We start from the raw sequence: 24,212 nt of genomic DNA on the forward strand, positions 1-24,212 counted from the left end.
CAAAATTTACATATTATAAATTGACATGTAACTCTAAGGATTAAATTATAAAATTATAAAAATATTATAAGGTAAGTTATTTATTTTAAGGTATTTGTATATAATTAAAAATTAATTTATGTTTAGTTAAGTTATAGAAAATGTTTTTTTGAAACTTCATTTCTCTCTAATAGTTACCCATTATAAAATTTAAAAAATAATGATAAGGATTTTAAAAAGATCGATGTGGTGTAAAAAACAAGCAAAGGAAAAGATAAAATAATTATTAATTAACTAAATAAAAACAAAATAAAAAAAAGCAAGAGGTACGGCAATTAATTGGACAGTAGTAGAGTGATTGAGAGCGGAGGAGATGATGAAGAGTATATAAAGGCGCCCACTCTACTTTTTCTTCGTTCAAATTTTTCACTCTCTTTTTCTCTCTCTTTGTTTGAGGGGTTGTCGTAGGGTTTCTAATTCTCACTTTTGAAATCTAAATCGGGAATGTAACCCTCGCAAAAGCACTTCGCCTAAATTCCTCAAATTCCAATTCAAATTCAAATTCAAATTCGGTCCATTTCTGGATCCGTCAATGGCGTTGTTGGCGGCAAGTGGCGGCGACACCGTCAAACTGTTCGACGCCTCCGCCGTGAAGCCCGGTGTGTATACGCCCGGCGATCCTTGCGCCCTCACCTTCACCCCTTCTCCCGGTTCCCAAGTCAATTCAGTCAAGTGGAACCACACCAGTGAGTCCATCTCTCTCTCTCTCTCTCTCTCTCTCTCTCTATATATATATATATATATATATATATCTATTTTTCGCTTTCTAGGGTTTGCATTTCCTCAAATTTTCGTCGATTCGCGGTTAATTTCGGTTTTTCGCAGATTTGGTTGTGGCCAGTGCTGGAGACGATAAGAAGATCTCGTTGTGGCGCAAGAATGGCCAAAGCATGGGGACCATTCCCGTCGCCGGCACTGATAGTGGAGATAACATTGAGGTCGATTTTGGCACCTGCTTACTTATTTGATGTTTTGTTTACAGTAAATTTAAGTGAAGCAGCAATGAATTGACCCAAAATACGCACAATGTAGCAATGCACGTGTTCTTTAAGAGAGAAAAACTCAAAAGTCTTTTACACATCAGAAACTTCAAATGAGGACATGTCTTGACTAACCACACACCCTACTACCAAATATATCATAATGCATAAATGTCATCAGGGGAGCTTCTGATTTATAGGCTTGCTTGGATAAACTTCTCAATAAGCACTTTTGGAACATAAAAATAGGAAGGCAAATGAGATAAGTTTCTCCGTAAGTTAAAATTTATGCATAAATTATAAGCTAATTTGTAGAAACTCTTTCATATTAGCTTCTCCAAAAACTTATTTTCATGTTATGCCTAAGTTAGTTTTAGCTTATGAAGAAATTTATTTTATTTTATTTTATTTTTTTTCTTTCTAAAAGTGCTTATGGAAGAGCTAACTAACACAGAACTGATAATGAAGGATGAGTTATATTTGATCGCTTACTCTGACAATACTTGACTACTCCTAACTCTACTCATAACTGCCAATCTGATAGTTATTAGAGTAATATCTAACTAGTGGAAAGACGACCAGTTTGCATGTCTTCTTTTTTATATTATTTTTTCTTATTATATATTCAAAGTTTTATTAATTACAAAAAAAGTGTGAAAATTAAAAATGTAGTAAATATGAATAGGTATGAGAATAATGTGGGAGACTGAATAAGGAATGAGATTAAAGTATAGTAATGGGTGATTTATAGTGGCTAAAGGGTATATAGGTCCAAAAAAGTGAAAACAAGCTAGTATCACCTTTATTAGATGTATAGATATAGATTATGCAAGATTTAGCTTCTCTAAGGAGAGAATATTTATAGAGTGAAAGAGTGTGGATTTGTTAATGGATGATTTGAATCGAAGCATATTGTAAGCATAACCCACTTTAAATTAGTGGTGGATAGGCATTTGCTTTAGAGGAGCCAAATCTAATAATACATGACTGCATATGCCGGTTATTATCAGTTTCCATCAAAAGTTTGCTCAAATTTAAAAGCCTTGTCTCAGTTCTATTTTGCATAGACATTATCAACAATTCAACATAAACTTGGGTGTGAAATTCTTGGCATAAGTTTAATGATAATGTTAAGGGAAAAGATGACAAAAGAATCTCCTTCATTATTTGATTCAATTAACTGAGTTGAACTTTGATTGTGCATGGGGAGGATACTCTCCCGTCAAAGTTGACTCTTTGGCGTTTTTAGAAGAAGCAATAGTAGCAGGGAGACCCCTTTGTGTAATGATTTTATTTCTTCTTTAGTGGTCCTTATAGTTCATAATTTTGGCACAATCAATCAGACAATCCTTTTCTTTTTGTTCTTCTTGTGTTGCTTCATGCTGCTTTTTTTTCTTAATTTTTTTTTTCCGGGCAGGAATCTATAATGGCTATCAGCTTCAGTAACAAGGCATCCAGATATGTTTGTTCTGGAGGAACGGGTCAAATTGTAAGGATATGGGATTTACAAAGGAAACGCTGCATTAAATGGCTAAAGGGTCATACTAATACTGTAACAGGTGTGATGTACAATTGTAAGGATGAACATTTGGCTTCTATCAGCCTTAGTGGAGACCTAATGCTTCATAACCTCGCTTCTGGACAAAAGGCTGCTGAGCTCAAAGATCCCAATCAACAGGTTTTTCTGCTTTGTTGAACTTGAACATTCTGCTTCTTGGTGCTTGGCTTTGCTTGAGTGTGTATGGACTAATCTCCCATCTTTGAAATTGTAAGACCAGATGTTGAGAGTTCTTGATTATTCTCGAGTTAGTCGTCACCTTCTTGTGACTGCTGGTGACGATGGGACAGTACATTTGTGGGATACAACTGGTCGCAGCCCTAAGGTATGCAATATGCTTACTTTATAAGTACATATAGCATATGCTGCAAGCTTCTATGAAAAATGAACTTGATTGATAATAAATAATAATAAAGATTGAAGAATAACTTAAATTTCTAACATCTTTCTCTTAATACAACCTTCGTAATTATATGTCTTAGCAATCAGTTTGGTATTATTGTAGTTTAATGAATTAAATCTTTCTGTAGTAAGTTCCTCCTTTCTTGCCTTTTAATTTTTATTATTATTTCAAATAGATATTTTTTAGTTGACAGTATATATTTTCTTGTCTCTTTTTCTTTCATTGTTTTTTAAAAAAAAAGGTTTCATGGATAAAGCAGCATTCTGCACCAACTGCTGGTATTAGCTTCTCTTCATCCAATGACAAGGTTTCATTTTTCATTGATAGTTTAAATTTTGTAATATATATAGCGAGACTGTTTCATCCATCTGGGAACTTTTGTACCTTTCTTTGACTTACAATGATTTTGCTTTCTGGTTTCTTTCTGCAATCAACAGATCATTGCTAGTGTTGGCCTTGATAAAAAGTTATACATTTATGATTCTGGATCTAGAAGACCATCATCTTGCATTTCTTATGAAGCACCTTTCTCTTCGTTGGCCTTTAGAGATGATGGTTGGATGCTGGCTGCTGGAACTAGCAATGGGCGTGTGGCATTCTATGATATTCGTGGAAAACCACAACCTGTTGCTGTTCTTCATGCTTATGGTAGTTCAGAGGTAATTTTTAGCCTTATCTACAATGTTTTTGTCTACACCTGTGTGGTTTAATGTATTTAAGCCTGTCAAGTTACCATTCACTATTTGCCTCATCTGACAATGAGATAGCTGCATGGCAGTCAAAAATTGCTTGATGTGTTTTGCATCTAACACTAGCATGAACTCAAAGGATTGTGGGGTCCACTTTAAATTTCCACAATTACTTCAAATTAGTTTGTTCTTGATCCCAAATGGGGAAAGTAGGCATTATAATCTATACAAGATAATGCCTTCTTAGCAATGCCCCTAATGCTTTATATATGTATGATGCTGATAGCAAGGTACCTTATTTATGTCTGTTAATATGTATGATGTATAAAATTTATGAAGATCTCCCTCCATAATTCATTGAACACTAGATTTATATATTTGTGGTGCACAAATATGTTAAGAAAAGGGGGTATTGGAATTTATGTTGATGAGTAACGTATAAATATTTACTAAGAAGGTTTTTTTGGTCTGTTATGACCTACAACTAATACATGTTTCCTAATTTTTTTTGCTCACTTGACTTCATCTTTTCATTTGACTAGTGATTCTAGATATGTAACTATGTTCTGATGAGACAGAGGGAGTACTGTGATTTGTGATATTTTGGCACAGTGAGGTTTTTAAACCTATTGTAGCATATATTACTGAACTGAAGAAGAATTATGATATTTAGGATCTGTTTGGATAAATATCTCTATAAGTACTTCTAGGAGAAAAAAATAAGATAGAAAAATGAAATAAGTTTCTCCATAAGTTAAAATTAACTTATGCATAAGCTAATTTATAGAAGTTCTCATATTAGTTTCTCCAAAAATCTTATTTTTAACTTGTGTATCAACTAATTTTAGCTTATGGAATTTTTCCTTCCTTTTTTTGTTGTTGTTATTTTAGAAGTGTTTATGAAGAAATTTATCCAAATAGTTCCTTAAACAGATGGGAACATGTGTTGTTGTCTCTGTTTTTTGGATGATTATGCAAATGCAAAAACTAAACTCCAAGAGTCTTTGCAAGTAGGGAAAAGGTGTCCCTAAAGTCATTTAACAATAAATAATTCCACCTTTAACACAATATGACACTTTTTTCAAATGAAGCATTCATCACTCAACGTTAGCTCACTGATTTATGTTTGTAAAATTAATGTCCTCATTTTATTCTAAATTATTATAGCATGCAACAGGCTGTTTCAAGCTTATGCTGGCAAAGGTCTAAACCAGTTATTGTTGATGAAAGAAATTGCACTGCTGAGACTGCACTTGTGGGAGATACAGTTGAAGATTCAATACTTATGCCTGATCCTTTGCCTTCTGCAACTTCATCAAACCTTTCTCTATCTACATCAGTGTCAGTTACTAGGAACTCTGGTCGGCTGGGTGCCTCCTTTGATGCTTCTTCACTTACATCATCCGGCAGTGGTTTTACATCAAGCATGCTAAATGCATCTGCCGGAGAAGAAACTCCACAACGAAACCATTTATGGCCAGGTGGAACCCTGTCAAGGTTGCATGCTCCGCGTGGTAGTTATAACTTTAAGGATGACATGGAGGTATTCTCCCCTCTTGTGGATGTTCAACCATTAACACCCTCACTATGGGATGAAAATGGGATAAAGAAGGATAATTTATTTGCTGATAGGAAGCCTTTGTTGTTTCCGTCATCTAGTAGAAGATTTTCAAATTCTGAGGAAGGAATCAGTGATAATCCAATGTCTGATTGGAAATCTGGCTCAACTGCCAAGCAGGTTATTGTTTCTCCTGGCTCTTATTTTGAATTTAACTGCTCTGTGAAATACTGATCTATTAAGTATTAACCTTCAATTCTTAGTGAAATAATCTTTATTTCCTGCCATCCACCCGACTTGGTTCAACCTGCAGGGAAGGCATGCTACTTAAGATTATCTGTTATGTTTTCTAAATAGTTTCTTGAAATCATTCCCAAGGTTTTGATGTATCGTATGTAGCTTGGCTTGAATTCTGTGTTTTGCTTTCTTGGGGAAGTTTCATGTGTTAGAATAAACTGATATTTGAAATAATTTACTTTTCTTTGATTTGAATTGATTTAAAAATTAAATATCACGTTTGGGACTTGTTCAAAAAATGGGATATGAATTGATTTGGAAATCTATTATGCTTGGAACTTGTTAAAAAAGGATTTGATTTATTTTAAATATTTTTCATTTTTTTACTTTTCCGCAAGGTTAAAAAAAGTAGTTTAAAATAGTTTATTTATTTAAAATCAAATCAAATTCTAACAGTTCCCCATCATATTTGACGTAATTTACAAATTTAAAGTAATAAAATCCATGAGGTTTTAAAAGAAAAATCATTGCCTATGTATTAACATTTCAAACATAATGTTTGAAAAATAAATCAAATCCCTTTTTTTCATATCAAACACACTTGCTATTTGTTTATGACCAGGCAAATTTTGACTATTGCAATCTAATTGTAGGATATAACTCAATCTTCCTTTCCACTTGTTGGCTCAACTCCTCCTCCATCATCAAAGAATGAAGATTCTTCTATCACTCCTCCAGAAGCCTGGGGTGGTGAGCGGTTAAGTGATAAATATGCTTATACACGTCAGCCTGTTAGTGGACCATCTCGTTTAGGGATGTTGGCTTCTGGTGGTCAGACAGCAGGATCCATGTTATCTGGATTGCAAGATACATCCTCATCTGTGGGTGTTAGCTCATATACCAGTTCAAGCCTAAATTTTGCAAATTTACGCACCAAGGATGCCTCTACAAGCCAGGAGACTTCCTTTGGGTTTACTGATCACATGTTCTCTACTTCTTTGCCTTTGTCTAATATCAATACAAAATCCAGCCTTGGACAAGCAAACATTGATTCCCCAAAAATCCTTGATTCCCCAAGAATGTCATCTTTTTCTCGAAGATTTTCTACATATGCAGAAAGAATAAGCACTACATCTACCTTCAGCGATGGGGTGTCCCATTCAGTTGGCTCACCTAAGATTAAGAAATCAGGAGCAGAAACCAGAGAAGAACTTCTAAATAGCTTACTGTTGAAGTCTGATACATCTGGTCCCACAGAATCTGGCACATTACCACTGACAAGTGTATGTTAATTTACAAATTAATTAGTTCTGAGGAATGCATTGCATATATCGAGTAGAAAATTTTCTGATTCTTCATCCTAGAATATTTTTTTTCTGTGGTTTCATTGATATAGATAGTGCCCTAGTGTTCTTATTCATTTGTCAAATTTATGGTAGGGAGTAACCTCACAACAGAAAGCATCTCAGTCAGATGCACAAGGATCTTCATTTACACTTCAGCTTTTTCAACGGACCCTGGAAGAATCTCTGGATTCCTTTCAGAAATCCATACACGAGGATATGAGAAACCTTCATATTGAAATTTTAAGACAGTTTCATATGCAACAGGTGTGTATCCGGAACCAACCAGTGAAGGTGATTTTCATTTATTAATTCCTCTCTAATTAATTGTCTCATGCCACAGACGGAATTTTCATCTGTAATGAATTCTTTTATGGAGAACCAAGCTGAGTTGATGAAAGAAGTGATGTCTCTTCGTAAGGAAAACCAGCAGCTGAGACAAATGCTTTGATAGGGTGTGAATAAGCTTTGCGACATTTTTGTTTGGGAGGGTGCCTTTGTCCTATCTTGTGGGGTCTTTTGTTTCTTTTACAAACTAACAGTTGGTGTATGGCCTTCTGTCGTCATCTTGATTGCTTCTCTTAGTTTTAGTTGGTGGTGGTTGAAGAAAAATATCATGAGAGAATTGCTTTGTACTAATAGGGATTTGAAAATGTACAGGATGGTGATTTTTCCAATTACAGGAGCATTGTTGAGTGATCTATTTCATGTTAAAAAACCTCACAATTGTGGCTTTTCCATCGAAATTCATTGAAGAGTTAGGCCATAAGTTACATCACTTTTCGGAAACTCTGATTTTGTAATCAAATTATAGGACCGCTTTGTCAATGAAAGCTTAAACTGTGATTTAAACCAAGTAAAAATGTACCGGAAATTAGTAAATGAATTATTATAATAGCTGAGCTGATAATAAATCAATTTAAATTTAATTAATTTTCTTAATGAATTTTGTGTTCTGTCGCATTGATATTTTACTCCGCATTGTCATGTACTAACTACTGTTTTCACTGATTTTTTATTTTATTTTTAACTTCACATTCAATTGTGTGTCTATCAAATTTCGCATGCATTTTCTTTATACTGGAGTATGTTTTTATCTTGACTTGACCTCGAACCTAGAATTGCTTAATCATGATGATGGAAGACCATAATTGGATCTGAGTTATGGTAACTTTGGTCCCGAGGAATATAATGTCATTGCATATTTAACTAATTAAAAATTATCATAAATGTGATTTTTAAAATAGTTATTACAAAAGTCAATATTTTTCCAATATAGATTATTGTTCATAATTCAATGAGAATGTAAAATAATAATAATATATTTAAATTAAGTTTATAAAACAATTTTAAGAACTAATTTAATAATAGAAATCATAGAATTAACATTACTTGATCAGTGTTTATTCCTCCTTTAGAAAAAGTATTTATTCCAATGTTCTTTTCATACGGTAACGAACTGAATTCATTTCCTCTGTAATAAAGTTATTTATTTCGAAGTTAAAAAAAACCAATTCTTACATAGTTACATTTTCCGATAAAAGCACATACATTAATTATAATACAAATCCAAGATTGTAGTGTCCATATTAAATGTTTCAACTATATGTTGTAACGGTGCAATTTTTATATATATTATTATTATCACCATAAATTATCACGTATGATAAATTTATTATCATAAATATTTTAATTTAACCGGTCATTTCAAGTTCAAATATCTTAAAAAAATATTTAGAAGAAAAATTTGTTGTTTATAATATTCTTATTTAGTTCTAACAAACTTTTTTATAATAAAAAAAGTTCTTAATATTTTTTTTTCTTTATACACAATCTTACTAATATAAATATCTATCGTTTCTGGTAAAATGTTGCCTAAAGAAATAAAAATATTAAGAGTTTAATGTGTAATATTATCAAAATTAACAAACTTACCATAATAATTTACTATTAGATAGATCACGATATAAAAGGAAAAAAAAAAACTTTACACCATTTGGACTTATTTTTTTCTTCTCAAATATTAGTCTCAATCTTATTTAATTAATTAAAATATTTATTTTATTATCTATAACAATTAATAAAGAAATATTATGTTTTGATATTTATATATTTTTTATTCTTTTACTCCTCAACTAAGACGCATAACTAATTATTGTAAAATTAATTACACATTCTCTTATTTCACCATCTATTTCTTCTTCTTATTATGTTATTCTTTTAAATAATAAAGGGTGAACATTTCTCCCATTAATAATAAAAAAGGTATGTTTTGTATTAGTAAGAATTACAATCACAACAAAATTTAAAGACAATCCTATAAATATTATCTCAATGTTTCACCAACTTTTGGTGTGTTTTTCTAATCTTATCTTCTAATTAACTATCATTTACAAAAAAACTGTACAAAAATATTAATTAGCTAACTAAAAAAATATTATTCTCTTTTTATCACTATAATTAACAAAATACACAAAATGTCTAATTCTCACTAGTTCTAGTTCTATTGCAATTAATTTTTGGAGACTCTAAATCAAGAAGGATTCAAATCCTTGGTATCCATAAGCAACTGGGACAATACACTCTGCCGCAGGGTAGAGATAGCGTACATATCAGATGAAGCTATCTTTCTTTCCGAGTAATTCTCTCCAACGAAAGCAATTGGTCAAAACAAAATAAAAACAAAAATGGAATTAATCTAAGACTCTTACCACAAACGACAACTTTTTCTATCTCCTTTCAATCCTTCAATCTCAACCCCACAATCTCCATTCACTTACACAGACACTTTCTGTTTCATTCACAATTCAAACCTCAATCGCCATGTCTGAACAGGGTATTCCCCATTCATCTCTTTCTTTCTGGGGTGCTTCAACTCAGCTTCAAACTTCAATTTTGATAATGATTGTTTATTTCCAATTATGGGGTCTTTTTTTTTTTTTTTTTTCCTTTTCTTTTCTATTTTTGCAGAAGCTGGCAAAGGGTCTCCAAAAGCTTCGTCTTTGAGTCCCTATGAAGAAGCAATGGAGGCCTTGTCATCTTTGATCACTAGACGCACTCGTGCTGATGGAACCAACATGGGGGATCAATTTGACCTGTTGTTTGATTACCTAAAGGTAAAAAGTTTGTGAATTGGGTCGCTTTTTGATGTTCCTTGAGTGCTTTAGGTATTTGTTCTCTGATTAGAACTGAAGTTTTGTCTTAGGAATTTATGTTGATTTTTAATGGAAAATTTTATTATGTTTATTACTAAGATGAAACTAATATGAAAAGTACTTAAGCAACTGGATATAAGTTTTGTCTTATTAACATTGGTGTTCATTATGCAATCCTATAGATGCTAGATTTGGAGGAGCCGATTGCAAACATGAAGATTATCCATGTGGCTGGTACTAAAGGGAAGGTAGTTTTACTTAACTTTGGTGGTTGCTTGGAAATGAAGCTATCATATGAAGTTCAATTTGTTTCTTGCAATAGTGATTGCTACGTGGCTGGTGTTTTGTGGCCTATTTTAGTTTGAGATAACTGATAAGCCTGGATATGGATTTCTGATCTATGTTTATGGCATGATTAGTAATTCTGTGCTTATTGTAATGATGGAAATTGTTTTTCTGAACTATGGTTTCATAGGGATCTACATGCACCTTCGCAGAATCTATATTACGTAACTGTGGTTTTAGCACTGGACTCTTCACATCTCCTCACCTCATTGATATTCGAGAAAGATTTCGTTTAGATGGGTGGGTGCTTCATATTCATATGTTGATTTGTTTTTTGCCTTTTCCTATGTATTCATCTACTCATGTCTATTTCTTTTTGAGTTAATTTGATATTTTTAATGGAGTTTGAATTCTTTGATTTTTGTTATGTGTTTATCATCTGCTTTGTGCAGGGTGCATACTGATTGAGCATATGAATTCTGATTAGTTTCTTAATCGACTTGTTCTGCTACAAAATTATTCATCATATTGTGCCTTAAGTTGCAAAATAATTATAGTTCTCTGATTCTGCAGTATGGAAATCTGTGAAGAGAAATTTTTAGCATACTTCTGGTGGTGTTATGATAGACTAAAGGTATATTTCTGTGCATAAATATTTCATTTGGATTTATATGACCAAAGGTTTTGATGGGGTGGAAAACTAGGTCATCCTTTTTCTCATTTTTTGATTTTGAACCAGAGCCTAATCTCCTTGCTAGTATATTTGTATTACTGGTTTTTTTTTTCTTCCAATTATATCTTTATATGTCTGTAAATTAGTGCACCAGATTCTCTTCGAGTGACAAAAAGTATATTTTGTGCTAATTATGTTGGTAGTTTTGAAGCTATTCCGTTGTTCTCTTTTGAGTTATTGCATTGATTTCAGAAGAAAATAGTGATGGAAGAACAAATAATTGGTTGTGTTTTGTACCCTTGACAAGTTTTGTATACTGGTAAAGCATACACTAGAAGAGGGTCTTAAATGTTATATAACTAGAGAAAAAGAATGAAAGGTTTGTGAGTGTTGAGGCTCTATCAATTTGAATATCGTCCGGAACAAAAACTATATGGAAAATTTGAGAAAAACCCAGTTTTACTTAACAATATGGTGAGTCTATAAGAGTCACCTTCTATTCTGCAAACTCACATTTTTATGACATGATAATCAAACCCATGTCCATCCTCTTGTTTGAATGATGTGAGACTTTGCTTGCATCCCAACAATCCTCCCCTCAAACAAGCTTTTGGACATCACCCAAAAGGCCTCTCTACCAATGGAGACAAGTGTGTGTATATAAACACATGTCCATCTTCTTGTTTGAATGATGTGAGACTTTGCTTGCATCCCAACAAAGGACCATCCGAAAGGACCATCCGATGGTGGCCCCACAGAGCTCACTCAGGCTCTGATACCACTTGTTGTGCACTAGGGGAGTTACCACACATATACACATGTCTCTATATTGGTTAGATATTGACCGCTTTGAGCCAAAGCTCTCACGGTTTTGTTTTTGGACATCACCCAAATGGCTTCTCTCCCAATGGAGACAAGTGTGTGTATATAAACCCAGGTCCATCCTCTTGTTTGAAGGATGTGGGACTTTGCTTGCATCCCAACAAACTTGATGTGCTTGCTCATAGTAGTAATGTAACTGGTCTCTAATTTTGCTGGTGCACAGGAAAAAACTGATGACAATATTCCAATGCCTACATATTTTCGTTTCCTTGCTTTACTTGCCTTCAAGATATTTGCAGCAGAGCAGGTTTGATCCCTGTGCTTTAAATTTCTGCAAAAAATTGTTCTGTATATATACTATTTTTTTTTTGTGTACGTTGTTATTAATGAATAAAATAATTTTTGTGTATATTTTTATGCAGGTAGATGTTGCTATAATGGAGGTAGGATTAGGTGGCAAATATGATGCGACAAATGTGGTATGTTTAATTTTCATTTGATCGATAATATGTTGGTCTCTAACATAACAAGACTGCTTGAGTAATGAGCACTGAATCTTTGTATATGTATTGATATTTTCTATTAAGTTAATATCTAGGAACAAGCTCATGAAGACATGTTGATATTTCAGGTTCAGTCACCTATTGTGTGTGGAATAGCTTCCCTTGGGTATGATCACATGGAGATTCTTGGTTAGTTTTCTATTTTTCAATTCTACATAATCATCAATTTAATGCATGACTATTGTGTTTGAAAATATATGCTTTGAAAAAATACAAATGTTTCAGAATATGATTGAACATAATGTTGCTATGCCACTAATTTGTTCAGCAAGTTGGGTTTACTCATTCTGGATTTTGTTAACAGGGAATACTTTAGGAGAAATTGCCGGTGAGAAGGCTGGTGTCTTCAAGGTAATTTTTGGAGTAGAATAAGATCTTTTCAAGATTAAAAATCTTTTTTGATGCCTATCTGCAATGTGCACTTTCTTCCTGATAAATTCCTTTTATTTATTTGTTGCTTTGTTTCTAGAATCGGATTCCAGCTTTCACAGTGCCTCAACCTGATGAAGCAATGCATGTACTCGAAGAGAAGGCTTCTCAATTAAATGTAAGTTTGTTCTTTCATGAAGTTCTTTGGCTTCTTCTGAAATAAGTTTGAATGACTCGTCACTTGGCATAACTGTATAATATTGACATCAATATCAAGCAAAGGGAGCAATTTGGCACTATGTATGTTTGTTTAGGATTAAAAGTGCAAATGCACTATACCATGTGATGACTTGATAGCAATTTAAAATAATGTATCTCTGTACATTTATTTATTCTGTCAAAGGGTGTTGTACAATTAAAACTTCATTATTTAGAATTCTTTTTATTATCTTGGATAGAGAAAAGGGCCTTCAATGTGATTCAGCATGTCTTGTCATTCTCATACTGCATTTCATCAAGTTGTGTCTTCATGCTTTGTGTCCTTTTCCATGTGTCAATGATCTTCTGAAAGCCAGGGTATACATAACATTAAATCCAAGTAGGTTTTCTAGCTACCTTCATTGGAAATGTTTGACTCTTTAGTCCGATCAGCTAAGCAAATCATGCCAATTCCAGGTGCCTCTTCAAGTGGTAACTCCATTAGATGCCAAATTGCTAAATGGTTTAAAACTTGGTCTTGAAGGTGAGCACCAATATCTAAATGCAGGTCTTGCCACTGCACTGTGCTTTACATGGCTCAAAAGGACTGGGCATCTTGGAGACATTTATTTGGAACAAACTGTAAGTTTTAAAAGTAGCTCTTTTTACAGCTTGATCTTTTATACCTTATTGCTGAACTGATTCATCTACCTGCATGAAGGACACTTTGCCAGAGCAGTTCATAAAAGGGTTAACAAGTGCAAGTTTGCAAGGAAGGGCTCAGATTGTTCCTGACCAACACATTAAGAGTGAAAGATCAAATGAACTTGTTTTCTTTTTAGATGGGGCTCATAGTCCTGAAAGCATGGAAGTTTGTGCAAAGTGGTTTTCTCTAGCAATTAAAGAATACAACCCAGACCAAACCTTGTTTCATCAGCAACGTGATAATTCTAAGTTCTCATATGAAGTAGTGAAGACACACCATGGCGAGAGAGGATCCCAGATAAAATCCACTCCGGTAGAGTAAAAATTTAAAAATCTTACTTTAAGTAGCTTTGTAAGTTTAATCACATATTATAAGATGAAGTTGGATACGTCGCTGTAGTCTGTAAGATAAAGCTATGCAATGTCTGTTCTGTTGAGCAGGTTCCATCCACAGATGTTTTAGCTAAGAATAACTAATGTTTAGAAATATCTGATGGCCTCAGACTCGGATAGAAAATCACCATTGAAGGAGCCTGTCATGTGTTTAACCTTATCTTCAAGCATGTAGATTGGTCGAAATAGAAACCATAGAAATACAGATTATCAATTTCTTCAAACTTAGACCTTATATTTTTAAAGTATATAACTTGAGACAGGTTAATGATCTTATTGGTAAGCTTACTGCAATCTTCTATTTAGGTATCAATTTAAAGCTGGCTTTCACATTAACTAAATCACCCATGGGATGTTATGTATCTGAACATTTTGCTCTTCTACAAAAGAGTGATAGTTGCACCTATGCTATTCATGCTTGTTGTAAATTTAGGAAATTTGTACACTGTTCTTGGTTTATATTTGAGTTCTACCATTAAATTCGGTTGAATTATCAGAAGAAATGAGATGCAAATGTATGCAAAGCTTTGACACGAAACACCCAGTTTTCATGTTTTTGCTTGATATCTACTGATTCATTTTATCAAATGAACCTTGCATCAGATATCAAGATAATCATATGCCATTAGCTATGTTTTAATATATATACTTTTTTTTAATTAGAAGCTCATGGGATAGGAGTGGAACTGCTACTCATTCTTTTTTAATCAAAATGATGTTTCTTTTTTTCATGAGATTTTTTTAGTTGAATTAATTGAATTACTTGCAGATATTGCTGTTCAATTGTTTGACTGTACGAGATCCACAGTTGCTTCTTCCCCGCCTGATGAAAACGTGTGCCGATCATGGTCAGTAGTTTCTGGTTTATGCTAGAACTTGATTCCCCAATAATGACAGTCCAAGGATAATCAAAGAAAAATTAAAGAGTAAAGTTATTGATACTTGGCACCTAAGTTACTTTCTTCTCTATTAGTTCTGTGATTATTTATGTTTATTAGGGGGAAAAATAATGAAGAACATTTTTCCAGCGACAGTTTTTTCCCTGAAGAAAGTATTGTTGTCCACGCAATAAAGAAATAATTAAATTGAAATTGTAGGTGTTTACTTCAAGAAGGCGCTCTTCGTACCAAGTTTATCTGTGTTTAATAAAGTTGGACCCCAGGCTTATACGCTGACTGATTCCAAAGTTGATCTGTCGTGGCAGTTCAATCTTCAAAGAGTGTGGGAAAATCTAATGCAAGGCAGCAAAGGTATTGATTAATGACACATATTGTGTGTCCAAAATTCATACTTAATAATGTGATTATTCAAGATTGTTTTATAGGTATGGAATAGAATTATTATCATGACTTAAATAATATGTTTGATATCACTTGGCTTAACAGGTAAAGTTACAGACATTGTTACTGAAGAACTAAAAGATGATATGGAAATGAGTGCCAGTAATTGTGAACATAGTGCAGTGTTTTCGTCATTGCCATTGGCAATCAAATGGCTCAGGGATAGAGTGCATCAAAATCAGTCAGTTCGTTTTCAGGTAAAATAGATTACAACTAAGAATTGCAAATATCTGGTATCGTAAGATATATAATTGAAGGTTTGTTTGGATAAGTTTCTTCATAAACACTTCTATAAAAGAAAAATTAAAATAAACTTTTCTATAAACTAAAACAAGCTCATGCACAAATTAAAAATAAGATTTTAAAGAAGCTAATAGGAGACCCTAAACCCTAAACATAAGCTAATTTTAGATTATGCAGAAGTTTATTTCATTTTTTTCTTCTTATTTTTCTCTTATATAAGTGTTTCTGGAGAAATTTATCCAAACAAACCTTTAATGAATGTAATTAGTGATGATTGTAGTGAAATATCAAATTCTAATACAGTATAATGTTACATTCATTAGTTGTAAATATCTAGTACGACATAATCACAGCTTTCTATCTGTTTGCATTGTTGTATGTTTTGCTCACATTTTTCCCCCTAATTTTCTTGAAATATATATGCATCCTTTTTATTATTAGTATAGAAATTTGACTGCAAATTTGTGTCGCTGATGCATCAGGTCCTTGTGACCGGCTCTTTACATCTTGTTGGTGACGTGTTGAAATTAGTCAAGAAGTGATTCGTTGAGCAAATTGAAGTTTCCTTCAAGATAGGCTTCCATTCTGATGCTGAAACAGACTCCATAATTTGGCATAAAGATGAGTTTTCTCTGGCATTGACACAGTTCATTGCAGAGCTAGTTGTGCACTTTGGTTCGGAAAATCCAACAGTGTCGGTGTGCCATCAACATTCAACCATTGGTTCACTCTCAAAGATAGAGACTCTTCTAAAGAAATGTACATTTATTTGATACATTCAACCCATTGGTTCTTTGTCACTTTTTATTTTTATTTTTAATCTTTGTTTCTTATGTAACAATCCCCATATTCAAGGTTTTTGTAATAGGTCCAAACATTCGAAAATTAGTTTATAATATTTCAAAATTTCAAAAATAATAAGAACTCCACAACAAATACTTATTGGAAAAGAAAATTGGGAAGTAACATAATGATACTTCTTTTATTTATTGAAATTGATCTATATCCTTTAACTTTTGAAAAAAAAAAATAGATATTGTAGTTTACTTTAGATTTTTTTTTAAAAAAAATTCTCTTATCAGTGCATATTAAGATTTTAATTTTTTTAAATACCGGTAATTGTGGTTGATTAATTGCTATACCGTTTTCAACATAGTAACAGTCAATCGTATGTCATTTCTAGCCCAACAACTCATTTACTTCATCCTTTGGGTATTTTATTTTTACTATTACACATCATTTGTATATTTTATTTTTACAATTTTAAGTATCTCATTTCTTTAACTTAGTAATCCTATAAATTTTATTAAATATAGGTTTCAGAAATTATCACACATTCTTATATTTTATCAACATTAATTTACGGTATTTATTATCATTTAATAAAAATATATTTTATTAAAAAATAAGTTATGCAGTGTTTGTATAAGTAAGCACCTGGTGCTTAATAGCAACTGCAACAACTGTTATACGCCTAAATGCTTTTTAAGCACCATTCCTAATAAGAACTCCGATTAGACTCCCGTACGAACAAAAGCTGGATAAGCACTTAGTGGTTATTTAAGCATGATCGTAACATTTAAAATAAACATTACTATATTTGAAGTTTTTGTTTGATAAAAAGCAAAGATGTTAGGTTATTTGTAGAATACGTTTAAGTATTATTTAAATAATACTTAAATTGATTATTTATCCCTCTTATTTATATTCCTCGATTCAATTCTTTATTCTTTGCGTCACTTTTTTTTTTATAGCAATTATGAGACTGACCAAAACACTATTCATATGTCATGGGGATGTAGCTCAGATGGTAGAGCGCTCGCTTAGCATGCGAGAGGTACGGGGATCGATACCCCGCATCTCCAATTTTTATGTTTTTATATGTCACGGTTTGCCAAAGTTCACAAAGTATAAATTAATTCTAGATTGCTGGAAAAATAATTACATTTTTACTTAATGCATTATTCAAATTACTTATACAACAAATAGTTGAAGGCAGAAACAGTATTAAATTCAGTCACATGCAGGATTAATTGTATTGCATCCTCGCGTATCGGACGGTATGGCGTCTGAGCCACAACTGATACATGACGGTGTTGAACGCATCGAAGGGCAAAGGAGGCCGGTTCCACTGCAAGTGCCTACTCGCGCCCACACCCAATTCTCTCATTCGCCCGTGCCGTTCCCTCCACGTGTCACCCAACACACGCTCCACTCCTCGCTCACTTCTTACAAACACCGCCATCTCTCCCCACCTCAGCACATCCATAAACGGCATGTCGTTGACGGCTCCCTCCGAAACCACCACGGGCACGCACCCCAACCGCAGCGCCTCACCAATCCACGACGACGCGCCGTTTCCGTACTCCACAACGCAAAACTCCTCAGCGCTTGCGCGCACTCGCCTGGCGCGCGCGTGGGGAGAGGGTAGCGGGGGCAGCGTGACGTCCTTGTGAGGGATAAACTTGTCCTTTCGCGTGGGGAAGCACGAGATTTGGACCGCGTTTTTCTTCAGCTCCACGAGGATTCGGTCCGGCTCGTGGGGGGTTCCTTCGCACGAGAGGTAGAAGTGGTCCGCGCCCAGGGTGCGGTTCCAGTACGGGAGCTCGTTGCGGACGCGTGTTAGGTCACGCGCGAGAGCGCGCGTGGAGAGGCCCGTGGAGAAAGGCACGAAGAAAAGGTGTGCCTCCTCGGGATCTTGTGTCAGGTACGTGCTGTTCTGTAGTGAAGAATAGAACAGTGACTCCTCTGTGGTCGCGAATTTGAGTTCGGCCTCGTTTGACTTGTACGTAAAAACTTTGAAATTCTTAACCATTTTCTCGTAATTCTGGAACACTGTGTTGGGTGAGATGTACATGTAAGGAGAGGAATTGCTTTCTGCTTGTGCCGCTACGACGGAGTAGCATAATATCAATAATACAAACTGAAACATTGTAGTACAGTGTTATCAGACTTCGGGAATTGTGAGGTTGTTGAAGACAAAAAGAAGGCAACAAAGTCAACTTTAGTTGCACATGCATCATACATGAATATCCTTTGTTATGTATATGCATCAACATGTCTGGGTGGTGTAGTTGGTTATCACGCTAGTCTCACACACTAGAGGTCCCCGGTTCGAACCCGGGCTCAGACACAATAGAGCACATTTTTGTTAATTAATTTAATTTGGGTAAATACATGGGCCTCGCAAACTGATCCACGCTGAGCCCAATTTTTTTCATCATTTAATATCTCAACGCACATGCCATGCACTTGCGCTTTTGCTGGAAAGCTAAACAGAAAGATGCGGAGCCCATAGAGCGGGCCCATTCTCGTAGCCCAATCACGCGAGCTTCGTTGGAAAGAGAGGCCCGTGTAAGAGGTAAAGCAAAAACAATAAGATTATTAAACTATTAAATAAATGAAGAAATAGGTAAGTGTGTGGCCCGGCGAATTGAAATTGAAGGTGGGGTCCAATCCTGTGTATCAGGGAGCACGCTATTTTGTTTGCAGTCCTCGTGCCCGTTCCTTCCAAACGACGAAAAAGAAAAACATAAGGTTTCTTCTGCTATCTAGGGCTCGATTCCATTTCCGACTCGGAAGCCTTGAATGCTTCTTTGAACTATCGAGCTTTTGTTCTCGCGCGTTTTTTCTTCTTCTCTGCATTGTACCCTATTCGATGGAGGAGTCTTCTTACACCGGTCTTCCCACTAGCCACTTGCTCGGTTCAGTTCCTGTGAGCGAGCATCTTTCGTTTTTCCTTTTTTATTTGCGCTTTTCACTATTCGCTGCAATTATTGCTTCAATTCACTCCCTGCATGCTTGATAGTGTTATAAAAATTAATTTCGTAATGGATTTTTTTACGATTAAGTTAATTGGAGTGGAAATTTAGCGGCAATAGAAGTGTAATTGTTTGATTATAGAATGATAAAATAGAAAGAGCTGTAAAGTCATTTCTAAAATAAGTAGGAGAACTGTGAATTGTGTTAATTATGCTTGTGGTTTTAATTTTTTGACATTAATTTGATCTCGTTCACTCGTGGCTTTCTAATTCTTCATGTTTTGATTCCTTTTGATTTAAAAATTTAATGGTTCTTGTAATTAACGGCTAAAGTTATTCTATTGATGAACTTGTCTGACCTAAATTATTGTTCTGTGTTTCTTTTTTGTTAACAAGTTCTGTTGAATGTGTTCTAATTTGTTTCAATATTTTTGGTTCTTTATTTTACTTGTTTGGTGCTCAGGCTGTCATTACTGAAGAAAATAATACCACGAAACATGTGGGTATGGAGTTATAGCATTGAACTTTTTTTCTCATGTTGAGATGTATATTATTTCCTACTTTTAATGTTTAAGTTCCTCTAAACAAATTGCTTATGAGCATTAATGATGCATGTAGCCAACAATGCGAGTATGCAAATATTCCCTCCCAACAATGGAGGAGACAGAGGAAGAGGATATCAAACTCTTGGCAGTCCTACTGGTATGTTCTCAAATTCTTGTGATATTTGTTTCTTTGTCTGCTTTTTTCTCTCTTCCCTCCCTCTTTTTAACCTATTTAACAATATGTAGTCTATGGCTGCTTCCTCATGACATGACAATTGCAGGTGTCTCGTTTGGTTAAAAGGAATTTTATTGGCTAATTAATCATACTTATTAATTTTAGTTTTTGATTATTTTATATTTTCTTATGTTATTCAGTATGGCAAAGTAATCAATTTTTTTTTATCTTATTACATCAATCATCAATTTCCCTCCAAACAAGTTAAATAGAACACTATATCCTAACATCAAACATTTCTAAATTTTAATTATGGTTTTATTTAACTAATAATTGCATATCTTAAATGGTTCCCAAAGTTGAAACCAATTGCTTTTCTGAATTTTGAATTATCTAAAGATTTTAGTTTCATCTATCTTTGTCCAAGATGGCAAGATTCACACCCTTGATTGATTCTATAATCAGATTTGTGAATAGTGGATATTTGTATTTTCTGTTTTAATTGTCACTTGCTGATATATTAATGATGCCATTTATTATTCTCTTGTTTGTTCATCCATGTAGAAGCTTTCGAACAACAGCCGGCAAACAACTGGAGGGGAGTCTTTAGCATCTCATCTTACACACAGTATTTCAATGTAGATACGGATGTTGTACTGACCAGATTGATAAGTTCCTTGAATCCAGTTGCTGCAGACTTTTTCAGCAAGATAGATGCTAACCCTGATTTGTGCGTTATTTTTTGTACCCTAATGCTTTTATACTTTCAAATATCAATTATCAAAATAGAATACTCATTTGGATTACATACTGAAATATGGTACTTGGGGGGAATTTTAATTTAATTAAGCTGTTACCATGACATTTTGGGAAAATGCCTGTCATTTTTCTTCCAGACCATTTTCTCTTATTTCCTTTAGATATTTGAGTTAAAGGAGACATTTGCTGAACATAACTAGATTTTCAGCACCCTTCCCCAAAAAGCATAAATAGTGCATACTAATGGATATCTAATACTAATGGTGCGGTTTTTTTCTGTTGTTATAGATATGGGCTTGTATGGATCTCAACAACATTAGTTTTTGTGCTTGCCTCACTTGGAAATCTGGCCACGTACCTTATTCTCAAAAACTCAGAAAACAGTACTTCTTGGAGCTTTGATGTCAGCTATGTGAATGTGGCTGCATGCTCTATCTATGGCTATGCAATTGTGGTCCCATTGGCATACTACTTCTTCCTTCAGTATATGGGTTCAAATGCTAGCCTTATAAGGTTTTGGTGCATGTGGGGGTATTCCCTCACCATTTTCATCTTCTCCTCTGTAAGTTTCTGCTTTCTACAATGTTGTAAATTGTAAAATTATTTATACCTCAAATAATATTGCACAATTATTTATACCGCACATATGTTCAGTGTGGGGGATGTGGGCCTGAAGGGGAAATTGGCATTGACAGTGCCTAAACAAGGTGAGGTGCTCATCCTTTAAAGGTCAAATATCCTTCAGGCTCAAACTCACATCAATCATTATGCAAATACGACTTAGAAAGAAAGGCTTAGGTGGTAATAATATTGCAATGAATGAATCAAATTGTCCAATGAATTTTTTTCTCATTTCTATTCAGCATTTATAATATATCAGTATATCACAATATCCAGATTGATCTGGATAACCTTGACTTCTTTTCACATGTTTGTTGTTACCATAAATTACGATTTAAGTTCAAATTAAAATTTTTTCAGTTGTGATTGGAAATTACATCACTAGCTCACTAATTATGCTTTAATTTTGTGGAGTCTTTGACATTGCTATCTAATTCATTTTCTTGGGATATTTTCAGTTTCTGTTGATAATTCCTGTTGAGTTTCTTCGGTGGATTATAATACTCCTTACGGGTGTTGCCTCAGCAAGCTTTGTTGCCTTAAACCTGAGGTCTTACATAGAAGGCAATGAGCTTTCAGCGGCAATTATTGCAGCATTTATCCTGCAAATAGGTTTGGCAATCTTCATCAAGGCTTGGTTCTTTGCGTAGCTAAAATGCGTTGCAGCAGTGAAGAATAAGACCCAAGCACTATCATCATGAGCTCACTTCATTGGCTAACTTTGTTCAAGACGCGAGTGGAATTGTCTGAAGCATAATTGGTTTGTGTATTTTGGAGTTACTAGAATGGAATGGGAAAGAATTGCAGAGTAGTGCGATTTCTGTGTCAGCTGGGTCTGAGTGTTCGTAACATTTTGGCCTAAAGTCTTGTGGTAGACCCAATACTTTGGAAGGGGATGGTCAATCATGATTGTAGTATCTGCGTATGTTTGAGCTTCTTGCATATTTCTGTAAATATACTGCGTCAAGATAATCTTTTCTTTAATCGATTTTTTTTTTTTAAAGTAGCTGTTTTGCGTGAAGCCAAGGCAATTTCCTGTACTGGTGAATCAAATTTTGCTCATTTGATCTACTATTTGAAATTGACACTGTAAATTGTAATATCGCTCCTCCCATAACACGCTTGCATCATGTTATTTTTAGTTGGAATATGTACTAGGTGGAGCAGTTTAATAGAGGTCTAACTCAATTGATAGATGACAGCTTTTTGTGCATGTTTTTAGGAGGGACCAAAACTGCTTAATCTTAATAGATGGATTCAATCGACTCTTTTGGTTGAGTTTATTTAATTATTTTAAAAAAATATTTAAGGGTTTATTTGATTTTTTTTTATTGAGTAAATTACGAATTACTTTCTTAAGGTATAAGCTATTTTAATTTCATACATGAAATTATTTTGAAATATATGGTTTTTTTGAGGTTTGGGTTAAAAAAATATTAAATTCTATTAATTTCAATATCATCTAAATTATGTTTATGGTCACTCATTCTCAATAAATTGGGCTAAATTACTTATTTGACTCTAGAGTTGCATTCCAAAGTTTAATTGTCTTGACAGCTCGATAGAAAATGTTTGTATAATTTTTAAAATAACAAAATATTTCATCATAGTTAGTTTTTTTTTTTATATTTAATTTGAGGGTAATCATAACAATTGGATAATTAATTTATTATGCACATGATTTATAAATTATAAGACTTGGTCTGCAATGTTGGACGATTACACGAAATTTTAAATAGAAAAGGCTAACTTAAATTCAGAAGAGAAAGAAAGTAATTTAACCAAGAACATGCCGATGGAATTTTGCAAGTCAACTCATACCTAACCCTAGACAGCAAATACAATTAGGTGATAGGGCTCATAAAAAAAAATTGGGAATACAGCGATAAACCCAGCTGGAGTGTATATTATTAATTAATTTTTAATTTAGCTTATTTGAATTTTACAGTTTTGGTTGCAGGACAGCAAGATGGCTACAGCATATTTTTAATTCAGCCAACAAATCCAACATTATTTTATATTCTTACCTTTTATAACTATCGGATGGTTACGCAGTTGCAGAAGATCCACGTGCATTCAAATGACAAGTTGACATATACTTATAAAGTGTTTTTCACTCTTTATTTTTAGTAAAAAAGTTTTAAAATATTTTTAATTTGCATTTAAATAGGCACTAAGTATCACGTACTTGGTAATCTCTTTATCCAAAGATAATAGCTTATTTGTATTTTTTATAATTTTCAAAATAACAAAAAATAAACTATTATTTTAAAATAATTAATATTTTTTTCTTGAACAATAATATTTTTAGAGGATTTTCTTTAATAGAAACATTTTTAATAATTCTTACGAAAACATTTTTATAAATTTCTTTTACTTTTAAATTTTTAAATTAAACTTTAATATAAGTTTTAACTTATTAATAAAAAATACGTTTATATCATAATATAAATTATTTATCATAAATTTAAAATATAATTTATATATTAAAAATTAATTCTATTTACAAATTTTACTTATAATAATTTTAATATTAAAATATTTATTTATTACAAAGTTTAGTCATGTAAAATAAAATTTACTGACACGTTTTAGAATACCTGTATTTTAAAATGCTTATATTCATTCAATTTGTAGAAATTGGAAAATTAAGATATATACTATTAGTGAAATTTTTTTTATAATTATCAGCTAATTATAGATAGTAAAATTTTATAGAGAAAGAAAAAAATATATATTTTTACCCTTGGGAGGTGAATGAGAGAAACGCGGCAAGTTGTGATTGGGCCGCGCATTTC

At 33.4% G+C, this 24,212-nt stretch overlaps 4 protein-coding genes and 2 non-coding genes across 9 annotated transcripts; 5 read left to right on the forward strand and 1 right to left on the reverse strand.

Annotated features, from left to right (window-relative positions):
• The first annotated feature begins 355 nt into the window (after positions 1 to 355).
• NEDD1 (Transducin/WD40 repeat-like superfamily protein) lies at positions 356 to 7,508 on the forward strand. The gene is made up of 10 exons (XM_020346686.3): positions 356 to 725; positions 865 to 977; positions 2,437 to 2,697; positions 2,798 to 2,902; positions 3,222 to 3,287; positions 3,418 to 3,639; positions 4,847 to 5,407; positions 6,118 to 6,747; positions 6,904 to 7,074; positions 7,151 to 7,508. Exons 1-10 carry the CDS (start codon positions 572 to 574, stop codon positions 7,256 to 7,258), a joined length of 2,391 nt encoding a protein of 796 aa, XP_020202275.1. The 5' UTR covers positions 356 to 571; the 3' UTR covers positions 7,259 to 7,508.
• A 1,872-nt stretch (positions 7,509 to 9,380) lies between these two features.
• DFB (DHFS-FPGS homolog B) lies at positions 9,381 to 16,477 on the forward strand. Of its 3 annotated transcripts, XM_020346684.3 has the most exons (16): positions 9,387 to 9,643; positions 9,778 to 9,923; positions 10,145 to 10,210; positions 10,438 to 10,547; positions 10,821 to 10,881; positions 11,966 to 12,049; positions 12,165 to 12,221; positions 12,374 to 12,434; positions 12,610 to 12,656; positions 12,775 to 12,852; positions 13,350 to 13,514; positions 13,594 to 13,890; positions 14,740 to 14,818; positions 15,068 to 15,220; positions 15,356 to 15,507; positions 16,036 to 16,477. In XM_020346684.3, exons 1-16 carry the CDS (start codon positions 9,631 to 9,633, stop codon positions 16,093 to 16,095), a joined length of 1,629 nt encoding a protein of 542 aa, XP_020202273.1. In that variant the 5' UTR covers positions 9,387 to 9,630; the 3' UTR covers positions 16,096 to 16,477. The 3 variants fall into 3 exon arrangements, 2 of the variants coding, with proteins under 2 accessions (XP_020202273.1, XP_082920200.1); XM_083064074.1 differs by having other exon boundaries at positions 9,388 to 9,923; XR_014429832.1 differs by lacking the exons at positions 15,356 to 15,507; positions 16,036 to 16,477 and having other exon boundaries at positions 9,381 to 9,923; positions 14,740 to 14,896; positions 15,068 to 15,207.
• An 868-nt stretch (positions 16,478 to 17,345) lies between these two features.
• On the forward strand, positions 17,346 to 17,418 carry TRNAA-AGC (transfer RNA alanine (anticodon AGC)). Its single transcript has one exon. It is a non-coding gene; the product is annotated as a tRNA-Ala (tRNA).
• Positions 17,419 to 17,453: 35 nt separating this feature from the next.
• On the reverse strand, positions 17,454 to 18,640 carry LOC109788050 (putative glycosyltransferase At5g03795). Its single transcript, XM_020346692.3, has one exon. It carries the CDS (start codon positions 18,483 to 18,485, stop codon positions 17,583 to 17,585), a length of 903 nt encoding a protein of 300 aa, XP_020202281.1. The 5' UTR covers positions 18,486 to 18,640; the 3' UTR covers positions 17,454 to 17,582.
• On the forward strand, positions 18,613 to 18,686 carry TRNAV-CAC (transfer RNA valine (anticodon CAC)). Its single transcript has one exon. It is a non-coding gene; the product is annotated as a tRNA-Val (tRNA).
• Positions 18,687 to 18,974: 288 nt separating this feature from the next.
• On the forward strand, positions 18,975 to 22,420 carry LOC109788040 (Integral membrane Yip1 family protein). Of its 2 annotated transcripts, XM_020346680.3 has the most exons (6): positions 18,975 to 19,268; positions 19,778 to 19,817; positions 19,933 to 20,016; positions 20,599 to 20,764; positions 21,082 to 21,355; positions 21,873 to 22,420. In XM_020346680.3, exons 1-6 carry the CDS (start codon positions 19,212 to 19,214, stop codon positions 22,062 to 22,064), a joined length of 813 nt encoding a protein of 270 aa, XP_020202269.1. In that variant the 5' UTR covers positions 18,975 to 19,211; the 3' UTR covers positions 22,065 to 22,420. The 2 variants fall into 2 exon arrangements, with proteins under 2 accessions (XP_020202269.1, XP_082920201.1); XM_083064075.1 differs by lacking the exon at positions 19,778 to 19,817.
• The last annotated feature ends 1,792 nt before the right edge of the window (positions 22,421 to 24,212 follow it).

The sequence above is a fragment of the Cajanus cajan genome, chromosome 9, assembly GCF_000230855.2.
Source record: "Cajanus cajan strain Asha chromosome 9, NIPB_CcT2T_4, whole genome shotgun sequence".
Lineage (NCBI taxonomy): Eukaryota > Viridiplantae > Streptophyta > Magnoliopsida > Fabales > Fabaceae > Cajanus > Cajanus cajan.

What these genes read in the sequence shown, in the direction of transcription:
- DFB (XM_083064074.1), top strand. Translation starts at nt 9,729, where the DNA reads ATGGGGTCTTTTTTTTTTTTTTTTTTCCTTTTCTTTTCTATTTTTGCA. An exon ending in GAAAACGTGTGCCGATCATG is followed by an intron (nt 14,819 to 15,067) that starts GTCAGTAGTTTC and finishes TTGAAATTGTAG; the next exon opens with GTGTTTACTTCAAGAAGGCG. An exon ending in TCTAATGCAAGGCAGCAAAG is followed by an intron (nt 15,221 to 15,355) that starts GTATTGATTAAT and finishes TTGGCTTAACAG; the next exon opens with GTAAAGTTACAGACATTGTT.
- LOC109788050 (XM_020346692.3), bottom strand. Translation starts at nt 18,485, where the DNA reads ATGTTTCAGTTTGTATTATTGATATTATGCTACTCCGTCGTAGCGGCA.
- LOC109788040 (XM_020346680.3), top strand. Translation starts at nt 19,212, where the DNA reads ATGGAGGAGTCTTCTTACACCGGTCTTCCCACTAGCCACTTGCTCGGT. An exon ending in ACTTGCTCGGTTCAGTTCCT is followed by an intron (nt 19,269 to 19,777) that starts GTGAGCGAGCAT and finishes TTTGGTGCTCAG; the next exon opens with GCTGTCATTACTGAAGAAAA. An exon ending in TAATACCACGAAACATGTGG is followed by an intron (nt 19,818 to 19,932) that starts GTATGGAGTTAT and finishes TGATGCATGTAG; the next exon opens with CCAACAATGCGAGTATGCAA.
- NEDD1 (XM_020346686.3), top strand. Translation starts at nt 572, where the DNA reads ATGGCGTTGTTGGCGGCAAGTGGCGGCGACACCGTCAAACTGTTCGAC. An exon ending in TCAAAGATCCCAATCAACAG is followed by an intron (nt 2,698 to 2,797) that starts GTTTTTCTGCTT and finishes TTGTAAGACCAG; the next exon opens with ATGTTGAGAGTTCTTGATTA. An exon ending in ATGCTTATGGTAGTTCAGAG is followed by an intron (nt 3,640 to 4,846) that starts GTAATTTTTAGC and finishes AGCATGCAACAG; the next exon opens with GCTGTTTCAAGCTTATGCTG.